The 20,229-nt window shown below is 36.5% G+C and overlaps 2 protein-coding genes across 2 annotated transcripts; both read left to right on the top strand.

Annotated features, from left to right (window-relative positions):
- Window positions 1-6,839: 6,839 nt before the first annotated feature.
- LOC110693402 lies at window positions 6,840-7,454 on the top strand. The gene has a single exon (XM_021870524.1). The coding sequence runs from the start codon at window positions 6,840-6,842 to the stop codon at window positions 7,452-7,454; it is 615 nt and encodes a 204-aa protein (XP_021726216.1).
- Window positions 7,455-8,444: 990 nt separating this feature from the next.
- LOC110693585 lies at window positions 8,445-18,659 on the top strand. Its single transcript, XM_021870718.1, has 13 exons — window positions 8,445-9,519; window positions 10,336-10,435; window positions 11,553-11,892; window positions 13,283-13,395; window positions 14,169-14,294; window positions 14,432-14,528; window positions 14,660-14,770; window positions 15,032-15,657; window positions 16,037-16,308; window positions 17,146-17,290; window positions 17,623-17,720; window positions 17,813-17,894; window positions 18,160-18,659. Exons 1-13 carry the CDS (start codon window positions 8,957-8,959, stop codon window positions 18,241-18,243), a joined length of 2,757 nt encoding a protein of 918 aa, XP_021726410.1. The 5' UTR covers window positions 8,445-8,956; the 3' UTR covers window positions 18,244-18,659.
- Window positions 18,660-20,229: the final 1,570 nt, after the last annotated feature.

Genomic DNA, 20,229 nt, shown 5'->3' with positions numbered 1-20,229 from the left:
CCACCATACCCAAAATTTCTCTCTCTTTCTTCACCGATCTCCTCTCAATTCGACCGCAAACCTCGCCAGAAGTCTCATTCTTCACCGATCTCCCCTCAATCTGGGTTGTGGGTTTTAGGTTCGAAAATCGGGGTTCGTTGGTGGTGGGTTCGTTCGCATGTATTGATTCATGGGTTTTGGGGTTCGTAATCTGAGTTCGTGGGTGGTAATGGGTTGTAGATTCGAGGGTGGTGGCGGATTTTGGGTTCTAGGTTCTGGGTTGTGGCGGATTTATGCGAAAGGGACGAATTTTATGTTAAATTGCGGATCTTTGGTTCTGGGTGGTGGCGAATTTTGGTGGTTCTGGGTTCGTGGGTTTTGGGGTTGTAGGTGGTGGTGGGTTGTAGTTGGTTCGGTGTTTAGGGGTGGATTGTAGTGGGTTCGGTGTTTAGGGTTGTGGGTTGTAGTGGGTTCGGTCTTTGCTGGTTTCGTGGTGGTGGGTGGTTTCGTGGTGTTAAATGGTGGTGTTGGGTGGTTCCGTGGTGCTTGATGGTGGTGTTGGGTGGTTCCGTGGTGCTTGATGGTGGTGTTGGGTAGTGTCGTGATGCTAGGTGGTGGTGCTAGGTGGACAGGTGGTGGTGGTGGTGGTTCGGTGAATTCTAGTTTCTGGGCTGTTAACTTTAATTTTTTTTTAAGTAGGATTAACACACTTAAGTGTATGCCCTTATTTTTCATTAATCATGGTTTCAATATTTTGCCTAGGAGTCCGCAAACTACTAGTTTGTTGCGACTAAAAAGTGACGGAGGGAGTATACTAGCATCATCCTAATAAGATTAAGAGTCTGTTCTCTTCCGTTGAAATTCAGTTCAGTTTAGTTCAGTTCAGTTCAGCTCAGCTCTTAATTTACGTCTAATGATATTGCTAATGATATAAAGCCAAATTTCATTCTTTTAAGCTCTTATTACAACAACAACAATAACAACAATAATCAATAACTTAATACTAAAAGCGAAACCAGTGATGACATGTCATTCACTGGTTAAAAATTTTCCCTCCATTCTTTATCTTTCCTTATGAAAAATATTTATAGCCTATAATATTTACTTTCCATTTTTGCGATTATATTTTTGTCATCAATCAATAACTTAATACTAAAAGCGAAACCAGTGATGACACATGTCATTCACTGGTTAAAAAATTTCCCTCCATTCTTTATCTTTCCTTATGAAAAATATTTATAGCCTATAATATTTACTTTCCATTTTTGTGATTATATTTTTGTCATACGCACTCAAACGAAATATTTTTGAAAGTATATTTTTTTACAGTAATTCTATTTTTTTTTAGCATATAATTGTTAAATTAATGTAGTAATTTACTATATAATTATTAAAATCTGTGCATTGCACGGGACTTTAACTAATAATAATAATAATAATAATAATAATCATCAATAAATAATAATAATAATGATAATAATAACAATAATAATTGAAATAATAATACTAATAATAATAATCAATAAATATTAATAATAATCATCAATAAATAATAATAATAATAATAACAACAATAATAATTGAAATAATAATACTAATAATAATAATCAATAAATAGTAATAATAATCATCAATAAATAATACGGATTTTTCACCAAATACCACTGAGTTTAAACTTAATTCACCGTATACCACCAAAAACTTTGTAATACACCTTGTACCACTCAATAACTGTACATTAACACGAAATGCCTTTTTCCTTAACTGCCGTTAGTCTGCCGTTTGAGGGAATTTACCAATTTGCCCTTATACATCAAACTGGCGCCATCAATAGGGTTGACTCCCCCAAACATCACACTTGTAATTCGAAAAAATTAACCCCCCATTTTCCCTTTCCATTGAAGCGTCTCTCTGTTCTTCACCATTGAAGTTGATCCTCAAAAATTAATCCAAAAGCTGTAAACTTTCTTCGATCTAAAGTAGATGTTGCTAGCAGGACGACAATTAGGGCTTTTCGATTGAACACGGAACCTGGTTGGTGCGGTTTGAGAGAGGAAGTTGTTCGTGACTGAATTTCGCTCGAAATTCTTACCTGGGCTGGGTTAAGCTTTCTAAAGGTAATATTCTTCTCATTGATTAGATTTTCGAGCTCTGATTTTGTTGTTTTTTGCGAAATTGAGTTAGGGTTAGAGTTTATTCGAAAATGATTATGTTAGTTTGGATGTTATGCTATTAACTTCGAATGATTAGTTTGGAAGTTGTTAACTGGTGATTAGATTAAGTTTGATGTTAACTGGTGATGTGATGTTAATTGTTGTTGCTTATTATTCATTGTTAGGATGAGTGCATTGTGGCTATTAGTTCGTTCGCCAGGTGGTAGTTTTGATGTTAGGGTGGATGACATTGATAAGACCAATTTGATGGAGTTGTTTGAGTATATGTTTGAGGATTCAGTAAAGCAGAATGTTTTCCTCCCTAAGTACTTCGCTTTGTTTGTGAGTAAACCTAGAACTAATCGTAAGCTAGAGTTAGTTGATGATGGGGCAATGTTGAAAATGTGGGAGTGGAATGAAGGGAAGGATAAAATAGAAGTGTTCATAGAAGAGACAGAAAACCCATATGTTGTCTTCCAGTCTGCAGAAACTAGTTGGGAAAGAACTTTGAAGATCAGGGCTGACAAAATTAGGCAGAAGGAGGAAGAGAGAAGGAGAAATGCAGAGGCTGAAGAAGTTGAGGAGGAGCTTAATGCTCAAGAACCATTTACTGTTGCTGTAGAGGTCCCTATTGTGAATGCAGAAGAAGATAAGACTGAATATGTTAGGGTATTCCACACTGCAGCAGCTGATGAGTCATTTCCAGGAGATTCTCAACCTCAACCTTCACAAAATGAACCATCTCAACCCTCAAATGAAAAAAGTAAGACACCATCACCACCCAAAAAATCTCCTACAAGGAAAAAAGTAACTCCAAGGAAGAAAAAAAACCCAACCTAAGCAGTCAACTCAACCAAGTCAGCCTACATCTCCACCACCAAGTCAACACCCTTCTCCACTAGCAACACCAACACACCATGCTTCCCCAAATAACCCACACATGCATGAATCACCACCCCAAGCCAGGCAGCCTACACCACCCCCACCACCACCACCACCACCACCCCAACCCAGTGCTGCTTCTAGTTATGTTGACAAGCCTAAAGTGCAATCTAGAGTTAAACCAAAAGAGTGGAGGGTGCCAAGAAGCACAGCAAAAAAGTATGGTGTTGAGGTTGTGAAGAATAAAATAGGAGGGAGGGAAGTGAATACAGGGAGCAAAAAACCTGTGCAAGTTGAGGACAGTGATGGTGAATCTGATCCATGGCCTTCTGAGGATAGTGAAAATGATGACTATGAATTTTCAGAAGCTGGGGATGATTTGGATATGGAATTGAACCTTGATGATGAGTATATTGTGGAAGAAGAAGACCTAGCTGATAATATACAAGAGTAGACTTTTGAAGACTACCTGGATGGGACTCATGTTTTAGACAAGCTGTACAAAAATGGCAAGGTCTGGTCTAACTTACCATTTGGGTCAATTCAACTTGAACCTTGGTTAATATTTGAAACCAAGGAACAATTTCATGATGTCTTCAGAGATTTTTTCATACAAGAAGGCTTTGCTGTGATAGTAGACTATGCTGACAATCATAGATATACTGCAAGGTGTCTGATCAATGATTGCAGTTGGAGGATTCATGCAGCAGTCCTTGTTGATAAAGTCAGCTGGGCAATAAAGATACTAGAAGGGGAACATAAAACTTGTGGGAGGCTGAAAGAGAATCCTATGGTGTCTTCAGCATGGCTTTGCAGACATTTGAGGCCAGATCTGGAAGCAAACCCAGATATCCCTGTTGATGCACTGCAAAGGATGTGCCTGGAGAGGTATAGGATCTAAGTAAAGTCCAGGCTGTTTTACAAAGTGAAGTGTTTGGCCAGGGAAAAAATTCATGGTGGTTTTGCCCAGTCCTATGCTCTGTTACCAAAATATGCTGAGATGATAAAGGCCACCAATCCTGGCTCATATGCTCTCATTACTTGGACTGACAGTGGGGGTGTAGGGAATAATTTCAAGCCTTTAATCCCACTACCTTGAACCCCACTGTGATCATACACTAAAGTACGGTGGCGTCCAAGAGCAAAAGAGTCGCCAACAAGTTTTTAAGGAACTTGTAAACCGTTCACGAGGTGAAGGTTACACCCCTTAACGATCCAAGAGATCGTCAACTCCATAAGGTCATGAACCAAATAAGGGTTTGGGGATGAAGGTACAAATCCAACCTAAAAAAGATTGAACCTGCCCTAATAATAGGCCTCTACTTTATTCTGATCGTATTCATGTGCGCTTTCTGATTAACATACAATCAATAGGATTAACCCTAAACCTGTTTAATCTATGCTGGTTGAATATTAATGCACAAATAAATCTATTATCGGCGATCACTTGAAATTATAATCATATTAACCCTAACAAGATTATTAATTATCTTATTAAGCGTGATTACAAGTACAAATTCCCTTTAACATGCATAAAAGGTGTGATCAAGCAATAAAGAATAAGAATTAAGCAACATAATAAATAATCAACATCAATAATTATAATAATATCAATCATAATCATAATAATCATAATCATGTTAAAGCATAGCAAGATCCTAGGCATGATACTAACAAGATTAATAACAAACCCTAGCATGTCACTAAACAATAAAAATCAAATCTTTAGCCCTAACATGATACTAACAATCATAAATATTAGGAAGAATATAAGAAGCATCGTAACAATCACATTTAATATTAAAAATACCCTAGACATGATACTAGGAATATCATAATAACAATATAAACATGATTTCTACATCATAATATCAATAAATCAATAAAGTACTTACTTTGATGCCTCGTACCTCTTTCTAATAACAAAATACACATGTTAGTAACTTCAAGGAAAATAATAATCAAACAATTAAATTAAATAATTGAAATAGAAATTTGGGACCAAACCCTCAGAAATTAAAACCTTTCACGTCTAGGGCGAAGGCAACTTCGAATATGGCTAGGTGTTTCTAGATCTTGCGAATGCGGAATTTTGTATGAAAAAACAAGGTTTAGAAAAGAGAGAGAGAATAATCAAGAAAATCTTGATGAGAGTTGGTGAATTGAAATAAGAATTGATGAAATCTCGTCCCTGAAAACGGAGTTTTTAATACGATATTTATAGAGAAAATCAGCCAAAAAAGATAATTTAACAAAACAGAGTCTGACGACCACAAAACAGCATTGGCGCCAACCCTGGCTAAATGGCGCCAGGCACCAGTGGCTAGCGTCTGGCGCCAAGCCTGGTTCCAGGCGCCAAGGCCTGGGGTTGGACGCCAAACTGGTTTTCAACGCGTTTTCGAAATAAGTTTACCGTACTGGAAGATAAAATAATATAATTTCTTCGAAAATGCTATTTGATCTTGATTAAAACTCTGAAAAGTCAACAAAGTCAACTTATCAATGCTAATTGAATTAGGAATGAAAAGAACCTTCTAGAAGATTCTAGAAGACCAAAACCATTCCTAATTGCATTAGGAATGATAAATCATATTAGGCCCCCTCCTAGATCATTGGGCCGTACATAAAGCTCAAACCGGGTCCAGTTTAGTAAATTGGCCATAACTTCCTCAATATTTATCGGAATTGGGCTTATAATATATCGTTGGAAAGGTCTTTGCAAGCTCCATCCAAATACACCACTATTGGACCCATATCATGGACCAACCAAACCGAATTGGCTGTTTTCTTAAAATAAGTTTTCAAAAACAAAGAGAAGAGAAAAGAAATAAAAACTATCTGCAACACTAGACCTTTCCACACTTTCGTTTCATTCGATTATGATTCGACGTGAAAGGTAATCATCACTGGGTTTGGTTTTGGGGAGACACAAATGGGTGACTACAGGGGGCAATGGTGAAAAGTTCAAGGTATGTTTCATCTCTTTTGCAGCTCAGGTGAAAGGGTTCTTGGGTGGCTGCAGACCCATTATAGAGTTTGATGGTTCCCATCTCAGTGGCTATTACAAAGGAGTCATGCTCACTGCAGTGTCCATTGATGGCAATAATGAGATTTTTGTGATAGCTTATGGTTTGGTTGATACAGAGAGTATAGACAACTGGACTTACTTTTTCAGAAACCTAAGGATCTTATTTGCACAATATGGATCTGAAAGGGATGACTGGACTTTTATAAGTGACAGGATGAGGGTTAGTTTCTTGCTTTTTAAAATAATTAAACTTTGTCTTTCTTTTGTTAATTTTCAGTAACTAAGTTTGTGTTTGTATGTTGAAGGGTGTTGAATCAGCCCTTTTTGAGGTATTCCCAAGAGCAACTAGGAGGGTATGCTGTCAGCATGTGTACTCTAACTGCATAAAAGCTAGGTGGAGTGGGACAGAGTTTCATAAACTCTTTTGGATTGCAGCCAATGCATACAATGCATATGTGTATGACAAGGCAATGTCAAAGATCAAGAAATATGATGAAGCAGCATTTGACTACCTTACAGCTACTGAAGAGCAATGGAGTAGGTACATGTTTGACAGAACAGTTTGTTGTGATCATAACACAACAAACTTTGTCGAGTCATTCAACTCATGTACAAAGGACAACAGAGATTTGCCTGTCCTGACTTTATTGGAAGGTAACATCTGACCCCTTAATTTCTTTGTGATTAAACAGTAAGCACCATGTTCTGATTGTGTTTTTTTTTTTTTTTTTTTTTTTTTTTTTTTTTTTTTTTTTTTGGGACTTAAACCAGCTGTAAGGAATTGGTGCATGAAAAGGATGGGTTCTAGGTTTGACAACGCAATTGATATGGATCCTAATGAGCTAACAGAGTTTGCTAAGGGAGTTTTGGAGACAAGAAGTGAGGAGTCCAGATTGTGTCATGTGACAGCAGCTGGTGGTGGAGAGTTTGAGGTCAGGGATGGGCATGTGAAGTTCTCTGTCACACTTCAGACAATGACCTGTGGTTGTGGGAAGTGGCAAGGGTCAGGAATACCACGCAGACATGGTCTAAGGGTCATATACAACCAAAGACTTCAAGCTAGAGATTATGTGTCACCATACTTCAAGGGAGCTGCTTACAAGCTGACTTATGGAGACCACATCCATCCCATGTCAGATCCAAGCCACTGGCTAGCATTTGATGTGCCTGAAATAGCACCACCAACTGTCAAAAGAGCTGCAGGCAGACTAGCTAAGCAGAGAAGGAGAGCACCTCATGAAGCAAGAAAAGGAAAGAGGCACAAGAATAACAAGTGCAGTCTTTGCAAGGAGTTGGGACACAATGCAAAAACCTGTAAGGCAAGAAAGGAAGCAGCAAAACAAGCAGAAAATGCAGCATCCAGTTCACAGCAAGGCAAAGGAAGAGGGAGGAAGAGAAAGGCTGATAGTTAGAATCCTTGAAGCTGCCATAAATTATGTATAATTTTTTGGGGAAAACATTTCAAACTTGTGTCAGGTTTTTTTTGGACAAAATGTTAAGCACTTAGTTGTTTTGCAACAAACTTGTTTATTACATTTCAAGAAAATGTACTACAACCATTGCAAAATCATGTAGCCCTAAATTTTTTGAAGACAAATAGCTACCAATTCAACTTGCATATTACTTTTAGCAATGAAAGTTTGTTTACATTTTTACTCTAGCTTTTAGAAGTGTGACTTGATTAGTATCTCCCTCAAACACTACATTTATATAAACAAAGTAGCCCGTTACAAGTGTGCAAGGGTTATTTTTAAAAAAAATATTACCGTTACAAAAAAATGGGTAAGTAGTGAAATAACTTTTAAATAATGGTATATGGTGAAATAATTTTTCACAGTAGTGGTATATGGTGAATTGGTAAATTCCCTCAAACGGCTGACTAACGACAGTTAAGGAAAAAGACATTTCGTGTTAATGTACAGTTACTGAGTGGTACAAGGTGTATTACAAAGTTTTTGGTGGTATACGGTGAATTAAGTTTAAACTCAGTGGTATTTTGTCAAAAATCCATAAATAATAATAATAATAATAATAATAATAATAATAATACTAATAATAATAATCAATAAATAATAATAATAATAATCATCAATAATTAATAATAATAATAATAATATTAATAATAATATGTACATTTGTATATACACATATGTATAGTAATAAATAATCAAAGATCACTAATCCGTAGTTAAAAATCACTAATTAATAAGTTCAGTTCAGTTCAGTCTAGTTCAGCTGAGTTCAGTCAATCGGAACAGGCCCTAAGTCCATATGAACATACTCCGTACTCGGAAAGAATTGTACTGTAATGGGTAATCTTGGACAGGGTGATGCTTGGCGTACCATCATCATTCGTAGCTCCTGTGGCGAGGCAAATGAGTTAATCGTAATGCAATAAAGTTAGTGTTTGTTCGTTCATACGAAGTAAGAGATTAAGAGCTGAATTGTGATTTGTGAATAAATAAAAAAACAAAAAAAGTTGATAAGTAAAAATTAAATCTCGCCCTAAATCGTACGGTTTAAATTTCAATTTCAAGTTTTCAACCCAACGTCAACGGGTAATTTAACGCCCAACCCTTTTTTCAAATTACCTTAACTACCCCTACTCCCAACAAAAGTAGTACAAAAATCAATGTAATTTCATAAAACTTTTAGGGGTAAAATCGGAATTACGAGACGCCATTTTCAAATTCACCCAAAACTCCAAAAAGTAGAAAAAAAAATCTCCAGAAATCAAATCCTCATTTTCTCTCTCCTCTCACCTTCGAAAAACAGCTCGAAGATCTTCTTCTACTCTCTGAAAAACCCCCAATTTTGGAGCCGTTGAATTTCAAATTCTTCAAAAAATTGACAAAGATTCAAATTCTTCGAAATTAATTTCCCCAATTTTCAAAAAAATTCATCAAAAAAAGAAATGATTGTGAGAACATACGGGCGGCGGAAGATCGGGAGAAGTTTATCAGATTTATCCTTTGAAGACGACGTTTTAATGGAGGAAGAAGAAGACGACCCTTTTACTTTCAGGGAAACAACAACAACAACAACAACAACAACATCAACCTCGTATTCTCAATTCCAAGAAAGCCCTCAAGAAATCGGGAGTTTTACATTTTCATCCCAAGATTCGACTCGTTGGGTTAACTCAGAGAGTGAGAACAGTAGCTCAATGGCTTCTTTGCAGCTTTTGGCGCCTGGAAAAGGGAGGAGAGAGAAAGCGAGGAAGTTGAATGATGGGAGGAGAGAGATTAAGAAAGAAAAGGCGGTATCGAGGCGGAATACGGTGACGATGACGGCGACAACGGCAACTTTGATGGAGACGCAGGAGTATGGGGAGATGATGGAGTGTGTGGATGAGGTTGATTTTGCATTGGATGGGTTGAGGAGAGGGCAAGGGGTTAGGGTTCGGCGGGCGAGTTTGCTGTCTTTGTTGAATGTTTGTGGGTCTCCTCATCACCGCCGTCTTCTTAAAGCTCAAGGGTATGAATGATTTTATGAATGAATTATCAATTTAATTTTGGTCTTAATTTATCTAATTTTCGTTGTTTCGAATTGGGTATGTCATATGTGTAGTGTAATATTGTTTCGAATTGGGTATTATGAATTTGGGGAATTGTATGATTAAATAGGGCGGATTAAATTTCAGTTAAGTTTGTAGGGAAATTGTGAGTTTGCTTCGAAACAAACCGGAAGAGAATTACTTTGGAACAAATTAGAATATAGGATTTGCTTTGGAGTTTATATTAGTCCTGTGAAAGGTACATTTTGCTTCTGAGAACATTTTGAGTTTGGCAATAAATTGAAACTCTTGATAATGTGTATTGTCTTAGTGCGCTCTTAGCAGTTGTTAGAGCTTAGAAGACATGAGGTGAATAATCGAAAGGTGAGAGGTGAAGATTCCGAGGTCAAGGAGTCAAAGTGAACATTAATCTAGGGTATGAAAACTAAGGACAAAGAAAAAAAAAGTGGAGAGAAAAAAAAGTGGGTGGATGAATGTGAGTCCCAACTTAAAAACCACAGAGAAAATGCCTTTTTGGGTATATGTTAACCTTTTTGAGCTGAGATAGAAGGATTAATTAATATAAAGATTAGATGGCTTAGGATTGACTGATTGAGGAACCTTATTATTTTGCACATTAGATTGAAAAGCTATGAAGTAGGCTGTTTGTTTTTCTGTAGATATGTCAGTATTACGTCCATTAAAGATTTATTTACCATTCTTTACAATTGCTTCACCTCATTATCAACACAGCCTCCTCATGGTTTACGATATGTTATTTTGTTATATTTTTTCAGCATGGCAAAGACTATTATTGATACAATCTTGAATTTAAGCCTTGATGATTCACCAAGCAATCTGGCTGCTGCAACTCTGTTTTATGTACTGACAAGTGATGTAAGTAATTGCTGAAATCTATATTAAACGCTTCTCTTAAATCTTTTTTCTGGTTGAACTTGAATGTAGCCGTTCTCAATCTATACTTTATTTGCTTACTCAATTTTATCATATTGATGTTACTCTTATAACTTATATTTGGAATGGTAGTTTTGAACTTATTTTTTATGTCATCCAGGGGCTTGGTTTCTCTGCCCATTCTTGTATGCCTGTGTAATTTATGCATGTATAGGGTTAAAGTTGCATATGCTGGAATGCACCATATTACACTCAAAGCATGATGGGTATGATGTTGAGTAATATTGCCTGGTTGTTGCTCACGTCCAGAATTATCGAACTACATATTTTCTAGGTTGTCTAGTCATCAATTAGCTTGCTGTTACTCATATCTTCCCCTCCCAGTATATGTAAATGTGTTTTCTGTGGGTAAGGCGTTGATAATCTGGATTTGTTAATTAATCTGTGAGCCACTGCACGAGTAAGGTTTAGGTTGCATTACTGGGTCATGTTGGATAGGATGATATTGGCCATATTGCAGTCCTAATCTTTAAGTATATTTGATTGCACATCATTTCTGAAATAAGTTAATTAGTAGGTCATATACGTAGAACTGGTTTCATAATTAACTTCACAAAATCATACACAAGCAAAGCCTTTTTCCCCCCCTTGTCACTAATACAATCGATTTAGATGTCATCCTTGTGATGGATTTAAAGTGGTCGTAAGATTGAGTTGGCTTTTCATTGACTCAGTCAGAAAAGATAGTGTTGCTTCTGTCTTTTAGACACTCCAAAAAGGAAAGTGATGTTACTTTTAAGAAAAATATGACGTATTCTTGGTCCTGCTTTCATCTTTTGTTCATTTCTGCTAGCTTTAAGTTCCTTGTACAGGATTCCAGTTGCTTTGTAATGTTTCTGTATATAAAAAAAGCTTGTAATGTTTCTGTATATAAAAGAAGCTTCTCTAACTTCAATAAAATTTGCTACTTGTATTGATAGTAGGTGGGGAATTATAAAATTGATGATGAGCTGCTCTCTCTCTCTTTCTCTCTCGCTCTCCTAAATATTTTTAAGTTATCCATACTTAAGTGTTTCAGTTTTGATATTTGTTATTTTAGGGTCAGGACAGTTACCTTTTGGATTCATTCCCATCCGTTCGATTTCTGCTAAAGTTGTTGAAACCAGTAGTTGCTGAAACTGCTCCTGAAAAAGCACCAAGCATCAGCCAGAAACTTCTTGCGCTGCGGAAGGATTTGCTTCTGTCACAGGATATGACAAAGAAAACTGATTCAAGCTCCTCTACATTAATCCAAAAGGTTTTGGAGACTTTTGTTAGCTGCAAGGATTTGAAGGCTAGCAATGCAGAGAATGATGACTTTTCTAGGCCAGAGTTGAATCCAAACTGGGTATCTTTGTTGACTCTTGAAAAGGCTTGCTTGTCTTCAATTTCTATTGAAGGTAAGGCGTAATTACTTTTTTTTTTTTATACATGCATTGTCATATTAATTTTTCATCTCTAGTTTTTGTAAGCACTCAACTTAAAGAGTTAGGATATGTTACATTTTCCTAGTCTGAGTCATGTCCTGGCTACCCAACCTTATTTTATTCTGCTCTTCACTACTTATAAATTTGGGTCTATTTCATTCCCATCTAGCTGAGGCTTTCCACTCTACATAACTCCTTTTCCTTGTGGAAGAAGTCTTCTGCTTGTCTTCTCAAATCTCAGCAATGACTAGCTGTTTGCTTATTGATGAGGCTTTCTATGTGGCACGAAATATTTGTTCGTCCACGTGTTCTTCTATTTTTTCTTGTGGGAATTGTATGGGGGTGAATGTCTCAAAGGGACTCCTATGTGGAACTCCCTTCCCTCTTTGGCCAATATTCCTTTGTTTTAGCTTCTCCCATCTTATTATGGAACATATACATTTTCTACACGGGATTTTGGTAAAATGAATTAACAAAATCAACATTAAAAGTTGTGAAAGAGTATAATTTATTTGGTAGGAGAAGATTCTACCTGTGTTTATGTATATTGCAATATTCGGGGCTTGTTTATTAGTGAAAAGTCAGAGCTATTTGTGCAGCTGTATACTGATATATGATTTTGTTTTGAGCCCCCAACCCAACCCACCCCCTCTTCCCACAAAGTTTAAAAAAAGAACTTTTTTTAATAAGACAAAAACATTCATAACCATCCACAATCTAAAATTATAAACTTTGTATACATCAGCTTGCACCTGATAGGACAAAAGCTAGAAAACTATCTTTCTATATCAGTAAAGACTAGAATAGACCCGGTCTACAATAACTTATTGTAGACCCAACCTTCTATTATACCATACGAATGTGATTATACCATACGAAATGTGATTATATTACTACAAAAGTGATTATATCATCCTGAAACTGTTGTGTAAATGTATCACTCAAAAAGTGAATTTATCATTATAAAAAGTATCAAATAGTAAATTACATCATTCAAAAGATGATTTTTAAATTTTATCATCCTAAAGATAATTATATAATCTCATTAATTCAAAATATGACTCACAAAAAGATAAATATATCGCCTAAAAAAGTGATTATATAATCCAGAATGTGATTATATAATTTGAAAGTGTCAAATTTTGGGTCTACAATAATTTATTATAGATCGGGTCCATACAAGACCAATTGATTCCTAGTACAACAAAATACTTATTTATTTCATAGTCATTATTTTTTTTAGCATTTCTACATATTAGTATTTTGTCATTGTTGTAGAATTCTCAAGCTTCTCTACAATTGAATACTTTTCTTAACTTCTTCCATGTTCTTTGATAGCTTTTCTTCTTTTGTGTACTCTCAGATACCACTGGCACAGTAAGGAAAACAGGTGGCAAGTTCAAGGAAAAGTTACGAGAGCTAGGGGGACTTGATGCAGTTTTTGAGCTTGCAATAAATTTTCATTCCACTTTGGAGGTGTGAGCTTGTATGTTTATTGCATCATTTGGTTTGTTATGCATTGAGATGCTGTCATCCTAATATGTAAAAAGTGAATTTTTTGTTTTGTGTGTGTGTGTGTGTGTGCGCGCGCGCGTGCGTGTGTGTGTGAAGCTGCAGTGCAGCGATTAACCCTTTTTGTAAAATAGTTTTATTGTGTGCACAATTTGTGTCTTATTGTTTCTTTTGTATTTATCTAAACAACTTATGATCACACCCTTATTGCGTGTCGCTGTACCATGAGAATTTTAGTACATTATGGGAGTTCTCACTATTTAGTTGGGTTACTGTAAATTTTTTCCTCTTTCGTTTATGTTTGGCTTGTTAATTGTATGAATTGGAAGCTAATAATTGTGCTATGATTTAATGGCTTTGTGTCTGGTTAACTGTTTACTTTGGTGAGCAAATTGTATTTTGTGAAAGTAAGTTTGTGATTAGTTATATTATTTTGTTTGGAGTTAATATTCAACAAAGCCCGTGAAGAGGGTGATTTCATATTCTGCAGAAAAAGTGTAATTGTATAATATATCAGTACATGTCTTGGCTGAAAATGAGACGGCATTGGTAACGTGGTTAAATAGATTCCTTGTTCTTAAATGTAGTTCCTTCTGTTAGGGGAGTAGGGAGTAGGATGTGGGTCAGTGAGCTAGTTATTAGCTAAGTTAGTTTGAATAATTGTTACATGATTTAATTTTAATACTTCTTATATGTTTTGCTGTGCTGTGATAATTTGACTTAAAATTCTCCTCCAGGATTCAATTGAGCATGTTACAGCTTCCACTAGGAAGTTAAAAAATGGAAAACTACAAAGTCTGCCACTGCTTTTGAAGTGCTTAAAGATTATGGAGAATTCAACATTTTTGAGCAAGGAAAATCAGGTAAATGATGTACTGTTGTTTACATTTCGTTTTCTCTGCTACTTCTTTCATATATTGAAGGCAAAAATACTCCTAAATTTTGAATATCCTTGAATTTCCAGTCTCTTGCACTTAAAATTTAAACTTTGTAATTCCAGAGTCACTTGCTTGGACTAAAAGGAAACTTGGCTGCTGGTCAAGGCTCTTCTTTATCCTTTGTAAAACTCATGATCAGTTTCATCAAGATTCTGTCAGGTATATTAGACAACTTGGTGATTTGATTTTTTTTTTTTTTTTTTTTTGGGGTAAAATCTTTCACTTGAAGGATCAGCCTTTCCATGTTGATATGATTTACCTAATGTTTCTTGTTTTTCATTCATGCGCAGAGCTCGCACTACTGAGAATTTCCTCCACAAACTCTAGTCCTGAAATGCCTACAAGTCATTCAAATGGGTCGGATCGTTATCGTGAATTTAATTTTAATGCAGAACAGAAAGGTAGCTGCTATATTCTTTAAATTTTGTGGGCTTAATCTGACTTTAGCGTAATAATTGCTTAATTTCTTGGGATCAGCTGTCTTTAACATAATAACTATAGAGTTAACTTGTAAAATTAGGTTTGTGTTATCAGCGTAGCTGTGTACATGACTTGATGTAGGTTTCCATAGAAATTGCCTTTATTTTTTTTTATAGAACATTCTCTTTTAATAAGTTTTTTTTTTCCTTAATGGCTTATTCATTTTATTTTTAATATTTCAGTGGACAGCAATGGGGTATTTTCCTTCCGTTCATCTCAAGAGTGTAGTAGCTCAGGAAGGTACTCTTCGGATACAGGTTTGAGTACATCCCAGACCAGCCAGAGATTGTCATCAAATTCTGGAGCTACAACAGGGTTTGGTGTGGGAAATTGTTTGTTAGAGAAAGCAGCTAGTTCCTTTGGATCTGGTTCATGCAGTCAAACATCAAAAAGCTCTAGTGTTGGAGCACCTGCAACCGCTCATAGTTCAAAAACAAAGCTGGCTCTTGCTAAAAGCCCATATGATGATGATGATGACATGTTTATAGATCTTGAGGACAGTCAAGATCCTTTTGCATTTGATGAAGAGGACCTTGCGCCCTCGAAGTGGGAAACGCTACGAGGGAGGCATAGAGGACAGCGCAAACAAAAAAGAAGGCCATCATTTAGAAATGCTGTGGAGGAATGTTTCTCCCTGCCAATGTTTAGTCAGGAAGACTCTGTATCTCAGACAATGTTAAGCCAAGAAGATTTTTGCAATGGCGAACAAAACGTGGGAAATCGTATTTCAAGTGACACTTCATGTACAACTGCTATTGACGAAGAAAACTCCGGCCTTGTTGCTGATTGCCTGTTGACTGCTATCAAGGTAAGATTTGTTGCTCAGTTTATGCCTACAATCTTAACAGTCTATTCATCGTTTCAATGCTGTACTCGACTATTTAAGTTGTATCTCCTTAATGATCTGTGTATGCCTTTCACCTGGAAAATCCTCTTCAAAATTCTTCTTTGCGCCAGGTTAATATTTTTAAAAAAAAAAAAAAGAAAATCATTTACATTTTTTTGGAAGTACAGCCTTGCTGATTCTATAGAATTTTGGCTGGTCTCCAATCAAGGACCAGAAAATCTGTCATATCTTGTGCACTTGACTCTTGCTTTGGAATTTCTGTTTATGGATTCAGCTGTTTCATGTACATATTTGTAAGATGGGATTTTAAGCCAAGATAGACCCTAAATTTTTTTTACAGGTGCTCATGAACCTGACAAATGATAATGCTGTTGGCTGTGAGCAAATTGCTGCTTGTGGTGGACTTGAAACGCTCTCATCTTTGATAGCAAGACACTTCCCTAAACTCAGTGTTTTCACTTCTAGTGAGAAAAAAGAGAAAACCTTGTTCGCTGGTACAACCATGGAACTTGAAAGTCAGACAGATATACATCTAAATGACCAAGAGTTAGACTTTCTTGTTACAATTCTGGGCTTGCTTGTTAATATGGTGGAGAACAATGGTGATAACAGGTTAGTTAGAATGAAAACTCCTGCTATTGGTTCCTGTTTCACCTACCTTGTTTCTGTTGATGCTAATGCTGTGTATTATCAAGCGTAAGATTTTCTTTAGTTGGTCATCTAATGATTAATTTTAGTAAACTGTATGTGAACCTTTGATGTGTTATTTATCGGGAGTTATGTAGTATATGCTGCCTTGAGATGTTAGGATTCATTGTTAGTGTGGTTATTTGGAGAGAAAACTTACAATTCTTTTCATTTTTATTCCATGTGTTGCCTGTATCTAACTTTTTTTGGTACTGTCTTGGTCTCCTGGTATCCTCTGAATTGTATGATTGCTAGATGTCTTGTTAATTAGAAATATGTGGAAGATATGTATCGATAGATGTGAATGTGCTATTTGGACTAGATTTACTCTTCCTTTTGACCCATTTCTGGTTAAAGAAATAATGTGTAGTTATTTGAAGTATTGTATTCCTATGTGGTTTTGGAGGTTTCTGTAGGACTGTAGCCATTACTATTAGGGTCAAGGCTTTGTTGTAAGTGTTATCAGCTTTCAAGTCAAATGTGAAGTAGTAATTTTAGAGTGTTCATATGTGTGGGGAGATTTTAATTTCATAATATAATTTGTGCATTACAAAAGAAGTGAAGATTTATCACCAAATTTGTATGATTGCAGAACTGGTTTATTAAGTTTCTCTTTGTAAAAACTTCTGATGAATTGTGATCAAAATTCCTTTCGCTGTGGAGATCATTATTTGTGGATGTATGCCATTTCAAAGTTTTACTTAATATATATCAGTATCTAGCTCCTTTGTCCTCAAGCCGAAGTTATGATGTATTTTGCAGATCGCGGCTTGCAGCGGCTGAGGTTTCGTTACAGGGATCAAGTCGGCTGTCTGAAGTTCATACTGGGGTGATACCGCTATTATGCTCCATATTTTTGGCTAATAGAGGAGCTGGTGAAGCAGCCGAAGAAGAACTTCAGTCTTTGGTGAGTGATAAAGCTTTTCCATTTTTAGTTCTCATCCTTTTTGCTTATCTTTCAAGTATTCAACTGTGGAAGCTGTCCTTTGGGGAGTTGGCTGGGGCAGAACCAATGAGTTTTCATTGCTTTTGAAGATTTTTTTTCTTGGAGATGGGAAGGGTGTGTTTAATTGCAAGTGCAAATTTGAAACAAACACTAGCATCTGGCATGATGCAAATGAATTAGCTGTTCAAAATGGTGGAAATGTAGAAATTAAAATTGACAGAAGTCATATTACTTGTGGTCAAAATGTTGATATGTATTATGTCTAAACATGGATATTTCTCCATTGTGCACAGGATGCTGAAGAAGTGGTTTTGCAAGGGGAGAAAGAGGCTGAGAAGATGATTGTAGAAGCATACGCTGCTCTACTGCTGGCATTTCTCTCAACTGAGAGGTTTTTTTTCTTCCCTTTGCTTTGTATATATGCTATGATTATGCTTCTTGTCTTAGTTCCTAGTATTGAAGGCATTTCTTTGATATAACCAGCAAAAGCATACGCAGTGCTATTGCAAATTATCTACCGGATCACAGCTTGAAAATTCTTGTACCTGTGCTGGAGAGATTTGTGGTAAGTTGATATAATGTTATTCCATTTTATTTTTGTTGGAAGGAGCGAAATTGAATTTAAATAAGTTCAGGACATTAGCTGAGAGCAACAGATGTTTTACAGTAAGTCAGTAACTGTATTTAATGTCGTACCATGATTTTTCTGACTACACAAACTCGTGGAATTTGCTTCCTCTCTCTTCCTGTTGCCATTCATATTGCTTTACAACCCTTTTAGTGATAAATTGACACATTAATCTGACTTGTTTTTTTTATCTTTGTTCCAGACGTTTCATCTGACATTGAACATGATCTCGCCAGAGACTCATAGAACCGTGAGTGAAGTAATTGAATCATGTACACTGCCTTAAAAAGCAAAAGAACCAGGGTTGTGTACAGGTTTCCCTGTTTTTATTGGTCGATAATATCTTAGTCTTGGTTGATTAAATGGTGATTAATGCCCTTGCTCTTAGGATCCTTTTGGGATTATCAACTCCAAAATAGCATAACCCCAAAATAGCAAAGAAGAAAAATCGATGTTTAATGGTCAACCGAGGTTGAAAATTGTAGTTTATGATTTAGTCATTAGCCACACTTTTCTTTTTTTTTTTTTTTTTTTTTTTTTTTTTTTCTTTTTTTTTTTTTTTTTCTTCAGGTTTCTGTATTTTTGGCGCTCTTGTAATTCTTTTATTTCACAGCAAAGTCTTAGCTCTATATCCCACCTTGTTTTGAGGATGAGGATAGCTTATAGTGTATACAAAGATGATGGCAATGTGTTAGAATCCAACTCCTTTTGATGTATTAGATTCCATTTAAGTGCTTTCCTAGAGTTTAGGTTATGTTTTCTTAGCTTGAGGTCCCATTATTGTGTTACTGTCAGATCAGTGTTCACTAGGGATTCTCCTTGTATGTCATTTAAAGCTCTTTAGAGGGCGAATGATTAATGAAATCTTAAAGCCTTCTACCAAGTGTTGCCTTGCTTTTATGCTTGTTGGTTGTTAGACCTTTATAGATATTGTGTCTTACTTGCATATTAGCTCCCCTCCAACCCAACTTGATGCGCTAAGGACTCGTGGTTCGGACCCGCTTGTGCCCGCTTTGAAGTATCGGTCGTCACAAGCCCCGACCACCCGCACTCTGTCGTCCAGATAGACGTGAGTGCTCCTGAGATTCTATTGCCCGCTTGTGTTGCTTTGTGCTCACAAGCCCCTCTTCCGCTCAAGGCTAGCGTTCTTGCCGCCAAAAGGCTAGAGCGCGCCGCACGTTTCGGGGTCCAAACTCCCGGACCGTGACACAATGCCTATAATCAAAAGTTGTAATGTGTAATTGCTCTCCTTGCCCTTGTAGCATCGTATTGGTTTCATCTCTTTTGTGTATTACGCAATTTACTCTTACTCCCTCAATCCAAGAATACGTCAATTATGTTTGGTTTGTATTGATGTCATATTATCTAACTAATAATAGATGATAGTTTAACCGAGAATAATACAAAAGGCTTCCCTCCCCCATTTTCTCTCATGTCCCTTGATCACTCCCTTCCCAGCACAACAATGTGTCAACGACTCAGCATCTCCTGCTCTTGCTCATCACCCCTACCGGCCTCCTTACACTGCTAGCAATGCCGTCAGCAGTTGAGTGCATTGCATTCAATTCAATGAGTTGTTTCTCTAAATTTACGATGGGGTATAATTTTTCCAAAGGCTGAGAATTACCTGAAATGGCATAGTATATAGTATATAGCATATGTAATACGTCATATTCCATTAAATTTGACAACGAACTGCTGTGATGAAAAGATTTAAACAATGATAGGATATGATTCAAAGTGTTCAGAAGGGCATCTTCTTCGGCAAAGATCTTTTTAACACAAAAAAGACAAGTTTGCGCAATCAAAAGTAGGATGGGAGTATCTGTCTTTACCCACAAAGCTATTTACTTCTCTTTATCATGTTTCCTTAGCATGGATACACAAGAAATACTGAGGGAGTAAGAAAGAGACCTTAGAGATGTCTAGGTGGTCGACAATTCCAAGGAGATCATCGACAAGATCCTTAAACGTCGCCGTTTTAGGATTAGTGGGTTGGTGCAATGGCTTTAAAACCAGCATTTGATAAACCAACCATCTGATGACGCCACGTGTACCATATTTCAGGTAACCCATGTAGTAGAATCACCACCGTTGATCCTTATCATATATTATCACATTAGGATCAACGGTGGTGATTCTACTACATCATGTTAGAAAGAAAGAGGAGAGAGAGAAAGTCATACCAGTTCCAATTTCAGCAATGTGAAACTTCAATCCTCTTACTTCAATGCGGCTGTGCTGAATTTGGTCCATCTTTTGACTTTTAACT

The sequence above is a fragment of the Chenopodium quinoa genome, unplaced genomic scaffold (assembly GCF_001683475.1).
Source record: "Chenopodium quinoa cultivar QQ74 unplaced genomic scaffold, ASM168347v1, whole genome shotgun sequence".
Lineage (NCBI taxonomy): Eukaryota > Viridiplantae > Streptophyta > Magnoliopsida > Caryophyllales > Amaranthaceae > Chenopodium > Chenopodium quinoa.
The sequence above is the reverse complement of the archived record's forward strand: the minus strand, read 5'-3'. Positions and strand labels throughout refer to the sequence as shown.